Source organism: Panicum virgatum, chromosome 6K (genome assembly GCF_016808335.1).
Source record: "Panicum virgatum strain AP13 chromosome 6K, P.virgatum_v5, whole genome shotgun sequence".
NCBI classification, from domain to species: domain Eukaryota; kingdom Viridiplantae; phylum Streptophyta; class Magnoliopsida; order Poales; family Poaceae; genus Panicum; species Panicum virgatum.
The window spans coordinates 35,092,289-35,104,858 of NC_053141.1; the positions used below are offsets into that span (position 1 = coordinate 35,092,289).

The window sequence follows — 12,570 nt, forward strand, 5'->3', positions numbered from 1 at the left end:
GAAGGAGGAGAGAACGGGAGAGGCAACTTGCGCGGCGAGGCAGGTTGGGATAATGGGCTAGGCCGGAGAAACACATTCGTGGGCCGAGAGAGAATCTTGCCCATTTCTTGGTCCACACTTTGTTTTACTAGTTTATTATTCATTCATGAAAATGTCTTTATATCGTACCCTGTTTAAAATAGCGGGCTATAGCGAGCGCCGATATAGCATTTTTGGAGCTCTAACGCTACGATATGCTCATTTCCACCAATAATGCAGCTATGGCCGATTTCGCAGAGGTTAGCGGCGCTATTTAGCTTAGCGACATGCCGATTTACCGGCGCTACTCATGCAGGAGACCAGGAGTTCACCGGCGCACATACACGCATAGGTTGGGAGAGCTGCAGGGAGCCTATGAGACCTAGGAGTGATGCGTGGGAGACCGGCAATGAGTTCTGGGAGCTACTATTTTTTAAGCTTGGAGTAACACCGTTAGCCGTGAGAATAGAATAAGCCAGAAAGGGGATCGAGACAGATATGGCCATATGTGTCAGAGAGACAGGGAGAGGTGGCTGCAGCCATGAAAACGTGATGGGCTGGTAATCTGCACTTGAAGAATGATAAAGTGGTGACTAAACACTTGTTTCTTGACCATAAATTGCATGTTTCTTGAAAACGCTAAAGAGCTTAGCGCCGCTATAGCGGCTGCTATAGCTTGCTTAGCATTTTGGTGACATCTCCGCTAAATACTTTAGCCCGTGATTTAAAACATATTATCGTATACTAGAAGAGTTTGCTGGTATCACTGCTACGATTGCAAATGGATTATAATGTCATTTGATCATGCCGTCCAGAGCTCACATTTCAGGGACCATGGTGCAACGCGCAGTGAAGATAGGCCATGTATTATCGGAGTAGCTCCCGCTCCCGGCCATTTGTCTCTGAAATTGAATTTCTTTTTTTATCTTTTAATTCTACTAAGAGACCTCCTACTATTTTACATTGCTATGGATTTTTTTTTAAAAAAATACATTGCTATGGAGTTGGGACAAAACGCCTGATCTCCACAGAACATGGGTAATGTAACGAGTCTCAATAACAGGAAGTGTGGACAGAGTTATAAATTGACCAATGACAAAACAAAGGAAAAACCGTCAAGCAGAATATGGAGTTAGAGACGCAAGAGATAACTTAGACCATATACGGTAGGTATCATCTCCAATTTTGTCTATTTACAAACAACCACAAAGCTAACAAAACAAAAGGGATGGCACAACTAAGGCCCCGTTTAGGGGGGCGGAGCCGGAGCTGCAGCACCACCGGAGCACCCCACAAAAGGGCTCCAGCTCTCCCAGCGCGCCGTTTGGTGCGGCTCCCGTTGGAGCTGCTGGAGGAGCCCTCCCAAACAGGGCCTATGCTGAAAGTTCATCTACCCAGCAAAACAAAACTACAACAGTCGAAGAGCATCATCTACACAGATGGAGTAACTTCGTGGCTTCTTGCACGCATAATGTAGCAAGTAACAGGTTAATTGTGGCCACTGCCAGCATTGACATTCGTGATTCATTGTCTTACTCGTACACAAGAGACAAGGTGGTTGCAGACGATGAGAAATTGCATCCCCAATGCAATATACAATCTATCCAAAAATTTAACTTCGCAGAATATCTCATTGGTTCTCGTATACATTTCTACAACAGAAGAGGAGAAAATATCAACCATCAATTCAGTCTCACTAAAAATGATTTTTTTCACTTGTAGTACAGTATGAGCTTACAGGTGAGATCACAGTTGATGAGTAACGTAAATCAGAAAAGGTCATACAAGGTAAGAGGCTTAGCTTCACGCCTTGGCTCTTCCTGATAATCCTGATTCGACTTTTTTGACCTCAAATATAAGCATCCTCCACATCTTGAGGACAAACATCTCTGCCTCGACATCCAAAATTGACTGTAGGAGCTCCAGCATCTTTTCTGCCTGGACATGATCTTTGGTGCAGGATACAATGTAATCCACCAAAGTTGATTCCTCCTCACCAAGAAATTCAATGATCTTTTTTGAAATCCAAGGCCTCATTCTCTCATGCAACTCATGCTGCACCAAGAACAAATAAATCATAATGTTGAACAATGACTACAGAAATACATGCGCGACCAGATAAATTAAATAACTATAGGTTTTAGGCAGTTTGCATATCTATCCTAGCGGACAGATACTAGAGGAAACAGCACCAGCTGTTAATGGATGGCTCAAAAAATACAAAAGCATAGTAAAATCAATAGAAATAACATGCATGCCCAATGTAGTGAAACACAACTTGAGAGAAGATGAAAGAACACATCACTATTCAGCTTCCGAGTGAATAAAAAATCAAGTTCATAGATTTGATTTCACCTTGTCGTATATTGCCCAGTTTATATCATAGGCAAAAAGCTCTTCCTTCGTCCTTGGGATCATGTCAATTAATTGTTTTGCATCCAAAATCTTCTTGTTCTCTGACTTAGGCTTCTCTTTCTCTCGATCATGAATCTTTTCCCTCCGCTCATCATTGACACGAGCTTCACTGGATCTCCTATTCCTATCCTTCTCAGCTTCAGTCTTCTCTTCCTTCGAAGTTGAGACTGAGATGCGCTTGGCAAACTCAGCTGCTGCTGCAACATTTGACCCACCAGAAGAATTGGCCTGCACAGCTTGTAATTCCTCGTTGGAGTAATCAATAGGTACTAAAGGTCTTATGCTTTTATCAACATTATTCTCGTCATCCTCTTCAGCAAAAACTGATGGAACAGATGTCCTTTTACCCAAGCCAACCAGACCAAAACCCAGTTTCTTTGCTGGGACATTGCTGTTCTGCTTGGTATCTGGGATTTGACCTGGTGCCATGCTTGTTTCATCACTGTTATTTTGTTTATGAAGCCCACCACCTGGGAAATGAGAGGAAAAGAAAAGGATGAAACTGGATCATGGTATTCTCAAATCAAAAAACGAAACAGGAGCAGGGCACTTGGCAAATGAGATAAACTGGTAAGAAAATGTTCACTCACCAGTACCAACACCATTAGCAAAGCTAGCAATGTTATCTTCTTCCACGACACCTGGCTTGTTCTGTGCATTTGTTTCCTTTTCATCATCACCATCAACATCCATAAGTGTCACAGACTCTTCAGCAGCTGTTGCTGCAGCTTCCGCGGCAGCAGCAGCAGCAGCTGCTGCTGCTGCTTCATCTGCCTGCCGTTGCAACTCTACAGCCAGCCTCCTTGCTTCCGCAATTTCCTCTTCCTCTCTTATTTTATCTGCTAAATCTTCCTCCTTTTCACGTTGCCTCCTCCTTTTCCTCTCTTCAAGTGTGCTACTACCCCTTCGCTTCCTTTTCCTATTATCCTCTTCATCACTCTCATCTTCCTGCCTCAGGATCTCCCTTCTGCGGTCACGCTCTCTATCTTTCTCCTTATCCTTTTCATTCTGTCGTTGATATTCTTTCTCTCTCTCCCTAGATTCCCACTCCTTAAGGCGATCCCTGTATAGCTTTTCTGCTTCTCTATGCTTATAGTCCTTCTCTCTATCCCTTTCTCTGTCCCTCCTGACTCTTTCACGCTCCCGTTCACGCTCATGCCTTTCAAAATCTTTGTCCCGTTTGTCCTTGTCACGCTCTCTATCCTTCCTCTTATCAGGAGAGCCAGTTTCTGATCTTTCAGTTTCATTAACTGCCTTTTTATCGGTATCAACATCATTCTTATCATCAGAATCTGCATTGGCAACAAAGTATGTTTTAAGACAATACAATTATCAGGCAAAGCGCAAAAAAAAACAATTAGCAGAACTCTGTACCAGTTTTTGTCATATCTACACCAGAGCTATCTGCTGATGGTTGAACTGGTGGTGGTGGGGGCGGTGGTCTAGTCTTTAACCACTCTTCAATTGTACTGCTAATTTTTTCTGCAACATCCTTATCAGCCTCAGAATCTTCATCAGTAATGATCCCAAATTTATTAGTGTTCTCTTCACTTTCCTTATCTCCAGCATCTCCTGTTGCTTTATCTGATTCAGCAGGGATAGGATTTGATGATTCATTTTCAGCAACAGCTGTAGTTCTATCTATGTCTCCATTTTCTGTTTCTTTCGCCTTCTCTTGTAACCTCTTCTTTTCCTCAACATATTTTTTCAGGTACTCCTTGGTGGCATCGTTAATATTAATCTGGTATAAAAAAGATGAATGGACACATTAAATAGAATTACAATTAGTTTAAGAATCTACTAAAAAAACCTTGGATTAACAGGATGAAGGTTAACTTAACAAATACGAAACTGCAACCAAACATCATTTCATAAATTAAATAAGCTACGTTACAGATAGCTTCAACGCTTTAAGCTTCATTTAGTACTGAAGCAAAGAAAATTCAATTTGTAATCGTAGTCATAAAACATTTCCAAGGATATCCAAGATGTGTTAAGTTTTATATATGGAAGCAAATCTGGTAAAGCCGCTGTCTGATTCTTATTCAATCCATTTCCAACCCCAACATTGGTTCCTTAACTATGCATTTGTGTTAAGTTTTATATATGGAAGCAAATCCGGTAAAGGCGATGTCTGATTCTTATTCAATCCATTTCCACCCCCAAGTTTGGTTTCTCAACTATCCACTGATAATAATAAAGAAACCAGAACAAGATTATGGCATGATGAAAGACTAATTTGAATTATTACCCCTATCATACGGATAGACATCAAAACAACATGCAAATTGTATTCAATTATCATGTCATGTCATATAGTTATGTATGCCCTAGGAGCGAAGGGAACCTAATTTCTAGCCAATATGTTTTTTAATAAATAGGCAACAACACATACCACCAGTTCCTGACCATCAATGCTCAATTTGTTGAGAAGCCGCATTGCACGAAGGATGCCTTCAGCAGATTCAAATTCACAAAATCCGAAACCTTTAGGTTTTCCATTACTTGGATCTTGGGCACGCTTCCAACTCTTGACAGATCCACAAAGCTGAATATGGTCAAAATTAGATAGAAAATAACTTTAGTTCAGACTTGCCTACTAAAGCACAAAACCCTACGGATATAGGAACAAATCAAACCTTCCATATATACATATTATCAAGTCATAGGAGAAAAGAAGACATACCCGAAGAAGTGAAAGAAGGAAATCATTGTCTACTGTTGGAGCAATCTTGCCAACATAAACCGCAGTTGGTGGTTTATCTGCTGGTTTAACAGCTGGAGGAGGTGGCCTGGCAGCTGGGGCTACCAAAGGAGGAACACCACGGATCCCAGGAATTATTGGCGGACGCTGAATTGACACGGCACCTGGTGGAGGCATTGGACGTGGAACAAAGCCTGGACGAACCATAGGATATGGAGCAGGGTAACGAGGCATTCCTGCACAGACAAACAAAAGAGACATCTATGCAACCACGTTAGTAACAACCCATGAAGTAAAACAAATAGTACAGAAATTAAACCTCTGAACACATAGTGCGCAATTAAACGTCTGAAGACATGGAATCAGAGATTATAGAAATGTGGAAACACTTTAAGGTACCCAATGGCATCAGCACATAAAAACTGACTGAATAGATAAGCAAGTATCTTGCTGGTTCAGAATACCAGAGCGAACATCTAGCAATATCTTGCTCAAATGAAAGGAGATAGTAAAGCTGGCCTTACCTGTCAACGCTTCATGGACAGGATAACATACTTGTATTGGTTATTTGTGAAACTCGGTATAGCTCACACCATTGCAATGCACTACTAAGATATAAGAGCTCAGGCAAATGTGTCACTATCTCTACACTTCGTATCAACAAGAGAAATAAATGAAACCAAAACAGAAAAGGTATAGCCGGCATAAGAAATTTAGACAGCAGAAAATCATGATACCTTAGCAAGTTTTTCGAACAACCCACAACTGAAGCATCTAAGTACATAAAGAAACTGAGCCTAATTAAGCAGTGAGTCGAGCTAAAGCATGTAAATCAATTAGATAATGTAAACATAACCATTTCAAATTCAAATTCAAACATTCGGCATACCACACTCAGTGAGGGAGCAAATGATCTAGAGCTTCAGTTAGAGCTGCAGAATGAAACATGAGCCGGCACCTCTCGCTGTGGGGAGTAACGGCTGGCACGACCACCGCTGTAGCAGAGAAATATCCGGTCATCGTTATCAAGCGAGCGGATCCCAGTTTCTCTAACACTAAACGCACCACACCTCTAAACGCTAACCAAAACCATACCCACGTTCCAGTGCACAAATCCTCTCAATTCCCACCAAACCCACTAGAGATCCTCAACACAGCAGCCCATGGAGCGCCTTGAGATTTCGGTGGTGACACCAGACACGAATAGTAGGTGAGGCATAGGTTAATCGTCGTTAATTAAGCGACGGACAATCGAGTGTCTCTGAGGTTAACGAAGATGGAGATCGGGGACCCACCGGGATGGGGGACAGCAGCGCCGGGCTGCAGCATGTAGGCGCCCGGCTGGGGCGGCGCGTACATGGCCGGCGGGCGCATGGCGCCCGGAGGCATAACGCCAGGGACACCCGGTGGCTGCATCGGCTGCGCCATCGGGTATCCCGGGTTCGGCGGCACCACGCCGTACTGCGGCACCTGGTGCGGCGGCGGAGGGGCGCCGAGCGGGCGGAAGCTGGCGGCGAAGGAGACCGGCGCGGGGGGCATCGGCGGCGCCACGGAAGCCGGAGGTGTGGATACGGGGGCGGGGGATGGGTTAGGGTTTGGGCTTGGGCTTGGCGCCGCGGGGCCGGGGGTCCCGGGGTTCGGCGGGGTGGAGGTGGCGGCGGGGGCCGGGGTGACCGCGGCGGGAGCGGAGGAGGCGGGGTTGGACGGCGGCGGGTCCAGGTTGTCGGGCGGAGGCGCGACGGCCGCCATGGTGGGGGAGGGGGAGGAGCCGCCGAGGAGAGGTGGTGGTTGTTGGTTTGGTCGAGTTCGAGTTCGAGTTCGAGCACGAGGAGCCCGCTGGGGGTGATCAGGATTGACTGCGTCGATGGATCTGGTATCTGATTGCACTGTTGGGCCATTGGCCTGTTAGGGCGGATTAGGCTTCTCTTAACTGGGCTCATTGACATCCGTCCATGTTGATGGGCTAACATTTATGGATGCGATTGGGTGAGCAACATGACCGTTAGTTAAATCATGTTTGATTGCAAATTTGCAACCTTATTATAGTGCGATTATACTAAGGGCCCACGTAATGGTCATAGCAAACTGCTCTCTATAACAAGATCCATGTGGAACTATCCGATAGTCTTGCTATAGCATCATTTTCGTGAGCTCCGCATGCTTATTTGTTTAATCATCTATCTCTTCTTCCTCATCCACAATCCCAACCACCTCTCCCTTTCCCGTCCATGGCTCGCCTCTCTGGGTGTGGGTGGCCGAACTCACTCCATCCTGCTCGATGGCGGCGTGGCTAGCCGAGCTCCACCCGGCTCCGTCATTGCTCGGTGGTGCCATTACTCTCCCTTTCTCCTCCCCTCACTTTTTCTCTCCATTGCATGCCTTCCTAGGTGGCCGAGCTACGTCCTACAGGCTCAGCGGCGGTGCGGCTCGCCGAGATCCACCCGCCCTATCATTGCTCTGCCTCACCCCCGCACGCGAGCGAGCTCTGCCCCTTCTCGCCGCCACCTTCCCTAGCCCCACAGCCCGTTGGAGGTTCATCATCCGCCGACCCCACCTAGACCTACTACCGCGACCTGCCTCGCCTCCTCTTGGCGGGCGGCGAGCTAGCTCGACAGCGCGGCCCCTCCTTGCTACGGCGGTGCAGCCCCGCATTGTCTTGTAGTTCCTTTCTCCATTCTCTGGCTTGGCGCATGAAACAGGTATGCGGGCCCCACATGCTATCGACTCTTGCAAACGATAGCAATAATTTTTTTCTCTCTCTCCACTTTTTCTCTTACGTGGCTCCTTATAGAGAGCTGCCAGGGCCGGTTAGGTTTCAGGGGCCGGGGCAAAACATAAAATAGGGCATTTAACTATTAATATCAATAGTAATATTTTTTTATTAAGAAGCTTTTAAGGTGGATCAAGAAAAATGTTCATACCAAACAATTTATGTGTTTTACCTTAAAAATTTCTAGAGTAATGAGTATATGAAAAAATATCTCCAATTGCAATTCAAAGGAAATACTATATTTTTTTATAGGCCCTCCTCCTTATCAAGATGATCACAATTTCTTTAGATCATAAATATCCGAGGTAAAACTAGTTATTGTTCATCAAGTGCTTTGTGCTGAAAATTTTTAAGAAAAAAACACAATTATGAGCGTCACTGAGTTGGGGCAAAACCGCTTATATACCAAACTATTAACGTCAATCAATTGTTGAATATAAGTCGCATCAATTGTTGAATATTAGTCGCTGATGATCCAGTCCAAATTCCTGCACAAAGAGATTGGATTGGCTGAACTACTCCGTCCTACTGGTGCTAGTCTCGCTTGACGCCTAGTCCAAACTAGTTATTGTTCATCAAGTACTTTCTGCGTGTGCGGAGATGGTGGAAAGACGAGAGAGAACCCGCGGCGCGGCGGCCCTTTGCTCGGCTCGCGAGCAAAATGACCCTGACCCCTCTGTCCTCCGAGTCTCTGACCGACTGGCCCTGTGTAACGAACATGGCACCATTTATGCCATTTCGAGTGATTTTGGTGATCGAATGACAACACAACACTTGGACTAATATGATTGTTAAGATGATCATTCTCAGGCTTTTAGGTTCAAGTGATGACAAATAGAAAGAGAAAATAGGCGTAGCAAGGCCCGAAGGGCAGCCCCTACGGGGGTTCCGCTACCCGGTTAGCGGACGGGGGTCGAGGGGGAGCCGCCCCTCGCGGGTCTCAGGGCAGCGCCCTGAAAGCTCTTCGGATCAGGAGCACCGGAAGAACCGACGCCAGGGGCACCGGTGCATCCGACGCTTGTCGGAAGAACCGACGCTACGATGTTTGGTGCAGGAGGAAATCGAAGCCAAGTCAGCCTACAGGCACCGGTTGAACCGACGGGTCAAAATGGGGCATCGGTGCATTGGCCGTCCTTTGTACCAGAGGCGATGTCAGTGCCCAGGAGAAGTGTCTTCAGCACCGGTTCAACCGATGGGGCATCGGTGCATACCACCGGTGTAATGACGTCAGCGTCCAGGAGAAGATTCCTTCAGCACCGGTTGAACCGGTGAGGCATCGGTGCAAAGCATCGGTTCAACCGGTGGTCTCTGCGTCAGTCGTCAGGAGTCCAACGGCTACTTCGTGTTATGAGTGACCGGATGAACCGACGCTACCCTGCCAAGAGGCATCGGTTCTTCCGGTGGTACGCAGATTTTCAGCTAACCGTTGGAGCAACGGCTACAAGACTTGGTGGCCTATATATACGCCTCACCCCGGCCATTTGAAGATTGCTGGAGTTGCTGGACATCCCACACACACCCAAGAACATCTCCAAGCCATACAAAAGCATCAAGATCATATCCTTAGCCCTTAGCACACTTTGAGAGTGTTGTGTAAAGGATTAGCTCTTAGTGAGTGAGTTTGCAAGGCTTAGAGCCTTTGTGCTGTGGTTCATTAGTGAACCAAAACAAGAGCTTGGTGCGCCGGCACCTTGGAGCGTGGAGCTCGCCGGCAACGTCATCGACCCTCCGACTTGGTGTGGAGCGGCGACGACACCTTTGTGCGGGGGACGTGGAGACCCCCATCCTTTGTGGAGAAGCTCCTTAGTGGAACCCGGGGCCAAGGTGACCGTGATTGTGTTCACGGAAGAGACTTGGTGGCCGAGTAGCAATACTCTTAGTGAGTGCTACAACAACGTGGATGTAGGTGTGCCTTTGTGGCTAACCGAACCACGGGATAAACACCCGCGTCAAGAGTTTGCTATCTCCTATCCCGCTCTTTAAGCTTCCGCATTTCATTCTAGTAATTTGTATGCCTTTACTTTCATATAATAGTTTCTTGATAGGAAAGGCTATAGGTTGCTAAACTCTTTTGGGATAGGGGTTTTACACTAGAACAACCTAGTTGCACATCTAGATAGCTTGTTTTAGTTTAAGCTTTGTGCAAACTAGTTGGAGCCATAGGTCTAAGTTTTTATTAGTGCCTAATTCACCCCCTCCCCCTCTTAGGCTAGAGCACCCGATCACTTTCACCCTGACACCCGTCTGTTCCAAAGTCAAATTCGTCGTGTAAGAACAATTATGCGCAGCTTATGTCTGGATCCCCGTGATTAAAATTAAATTCAGTTTCCACACCGGATGTTTAGATAACAATTAGATTATTAAATATAGGTAAATCATAAAAGCAATTGCATAAATGGAGGTTAATTCAGGAGACGAATCTATTATGCCGAATTAAACCACCATTAGCACATGTTTAATGTAGCACAATATGATCAAATTATGAACTAATTATGACTTATAGATTCGTCTCGTGAACTAGCCTCCACTGTATTTATACCATTGATTTTGTAATTAGCCTATATTAATAGTAGTACTCCTAGTTGGTATTCAAATCTCCGATGTGACTGGGACTAATAGTTCCATCATCAAACGGCACCATAATCCGACGTCAAGAGGTCAGAAAAACATGCCGTGCTGATTGAAGGTACGTGCGGCCTCGTGGCTACGTCGTCAGGGGAATTCAATTCAGGACGTGAAGCTGGTTGCGGCAGCCGAAGCCACACGTATGAACTGAGCCAAGATCAGCCGTGGAAATCGACGAGTCTCGACCGGACGCTCGCGGCCTCAAGGGTCATGGTCGCGCCGCGGGTGAGTGGGCTGCCCGCGGCCGGGCGCTCGCTCTCCTCTCGCCGGAACGAATTGGTTGGACGCACCCGCCTGACCGCAACCGCCCGAGCCCAAATTCCTCACGCCACAACGGGTCTCGACGGGTCGGCGAGGATTGGCCAGGATCCCTTTCGCGATCACGCAAGCCGCTTCGTCAACAACCGTCCCCCCCTCTGCTACGCATTGTCTAGCCCGCTTTATTCTCTTCTCTATTAATCAATTTCCAGGTCGTTTTCTTGCCTGGCCACGGTTTTCTCTCTCTCTCTCTCTCTCTCTCTCTCTCTCTCTCTCTCTCTCTCTCTCTCTCTCTCTCTCTCACACACACACACACACACCCCCCGGTGCGTCCAGTGTCCTGACATCATGTGTGTTGCCATAAATGCAGCCACCACCGGTACAAACAACCTGCCTGCCTCCGCTACCTGTCGTCCTGTGTGCCGGTCTCTTGTGCCCCTTGCCCTGGCTTCAGTCCCAGCTCCTCCTCCTCCTCCTCCCCCTTCTCCGACTTCCTGCCAAGGTACGTGCCCGACGCGATTCCAGCTACGTACCCATGGCTCCGTTTCCAAAGCTAGCGGTCCCTGGAAGAACGAAGCTGCTTAATTGTGCGGTGCTTGATTGGGATGCCTCTCCCTCTCGCTGTTCTCTGCAGGGTTGTTGCCGGCGGAGGAAGAAGAGCGCGAGAGACCGAGACGACGATGGTGATGATGGGGCAGCTGGGGCGGCTGGTGGACGGCATCAAGTCGAGGCTGCGTGCCGGCGGCGGCGCCGGGAGGAGGGGCGGCGGCCGCTCGGGGAGGAAGGCTTCGGCGTCGGCGTCGGCGTCGGCGGCGGGCTACGACAAGGTGGAGAAGACGGACAGCATGCGGGTGGAGATCCGCAGCCGCCAGGCGCGCAAGCTCATCGCCAAGAACCTCGACGCCGCCGACTCCATCGCGCGCGCCGCCCGGGCCAACAGGCGCTTCTCCTTCCTCGCCTGCTGACCAGCATCGATCGCGAGGAGCCAAGAGCCAACCAACCAAGAGCTCCATCAGGAACTACTGCTACTACCATTCCCGGTTCTCTACATCTGTTTTACTACCTACGTAGTAATAGTGCAAGCAGGCACCAAAAATTGCATGCCGAGTATGTGACTCTGTAGTTTCTTATACTGAACAAAAAAAAGGCTGTAGCGCGATAGGAACATCTCCAGCGGTCTTCGTTTCCTCAATAATCTATCAATATTGGAAAAAGTATACTCTACCAGTCCACCAAAACCTCTCAATTTTCTCAATAATATATTATTAGTTTGTCCGGATATTTTACCCCAACTCTAATAGAGAATTTCTACTCTCCCAATATGTTAGTTGTATTTTGATGGCATTATTGCGGAACTATAAAAGTATTTTCATAATAATCCGTGAGATGTTTATTGGAAAACTGCTGGAGATGCTCTAAGATTCTATCTTTCGAAAACTGTGGATTTTCAATCATCCACAATGATCTACTAAAAAATAATTAGTACATGCTGCTAAAAATAATTATTTTATACTCCCTCCATCCTAAATTATTGTCCGTTTGGTTTTTTTAGATATATAATTTTTTGCTATGCATCTATATATATTTTTATATCTAGTTGCATAAAGTTCATAAATTTTAAAAAAAATCAAAACGACTAATTTAGGACGGACAGAGTATGTATACACGTCTAATGTGTTATCTGCTAACCAGAAGCGATTCTCGCGGTACGGGTACCCGTACAGCCGCAAGCAATACTGTTCTCGTTCCGGTCTTAGAGAAAGGTCTGATTGGGTAATAT

General features: G+C 46.7%; 2 protein-coding genes across 7 annotated transcripts; one reads left to right on the forward strand and one right to left on the reverse strand.

Annotated features, from left to right (window-relative positions):
* Positions 1-1,172: 1,172 nt before the first annotated feature.
* On the reverse strand, positions 1,173-6,971 carry LOC120712343 (RNA-binding protein 25-like). 6 transcript variants are annotated; one of them, XM_039998106.1, is made up of 9 exons: positions 6,433-6,951; positions 6,027-6,132; positions 5,875-5,911; positions 5,120-5,373; positions 4,829-4,981; positions 3,808-4,174; positions 3,024-3,725; positions 2,374-2,903; positions 1,511-2,073 (listed from the first exon to the last, which is right to left on the reverse strand). In XM_039998106.1, exons 4-9 carry the CDS (start codon positions 5,369-5,371, stop codon positions 1,822-1,824), a joined length of 2,256 nt encoding a protein of 751 aa, XP_039854040.1. In that variant the 5' UTR covers positions 5,372-5,373; positions 5,875-5,911; positions 6,027-6,132; positions 6,433-6,951; the 3' UTR covers positions 1,511-1,821. The 6 variants fall into 6 exon arrangements, 5 of the variants coding, with proteins under 5 accessions (XP_039854037.1, XP_039854040.1, XP_039854038.1 ...); XR_005690852.1 differs by lacking the exons at positions 5,875-5,911; positions 6,027-6,132 and having other exon boundaries at positions 1,173-1,670; positions 1,757-2,073; positions 6,433-6,766; XM_039998103.1 differs by lacking the exons at positions 5,875-5,911; positions 6,027-6,132 and having other exon boundaries at positions 1,493-1,670; positions 1,804-2,073; positions 6,433-6,766.
* Positions 6,972-11,128: 4,157 nt separating this feature from the next.
* LOC120712345 lies at positions 11,129-12,110 on the forward strand. The gene is made up of 2 exons (XM_039998107.1): positions 11,129-11,292; positions 11,425-12,110. The coding sequence occupies exon 2, from the start codon at positions 11,471-11,473 to the stop codon at positions 11,753-11,755; it is 285 nt and encodes a 94-aa protein (XP_039854041.1). The 5' UTR covers positions 11,129-11,292; positions 11,425-11,470; the 3' UTR covers positions 11,756-12,110.
* The last annotated feature ends 460 nt before the right edge of the window (positions 12,111-12,570 follow it).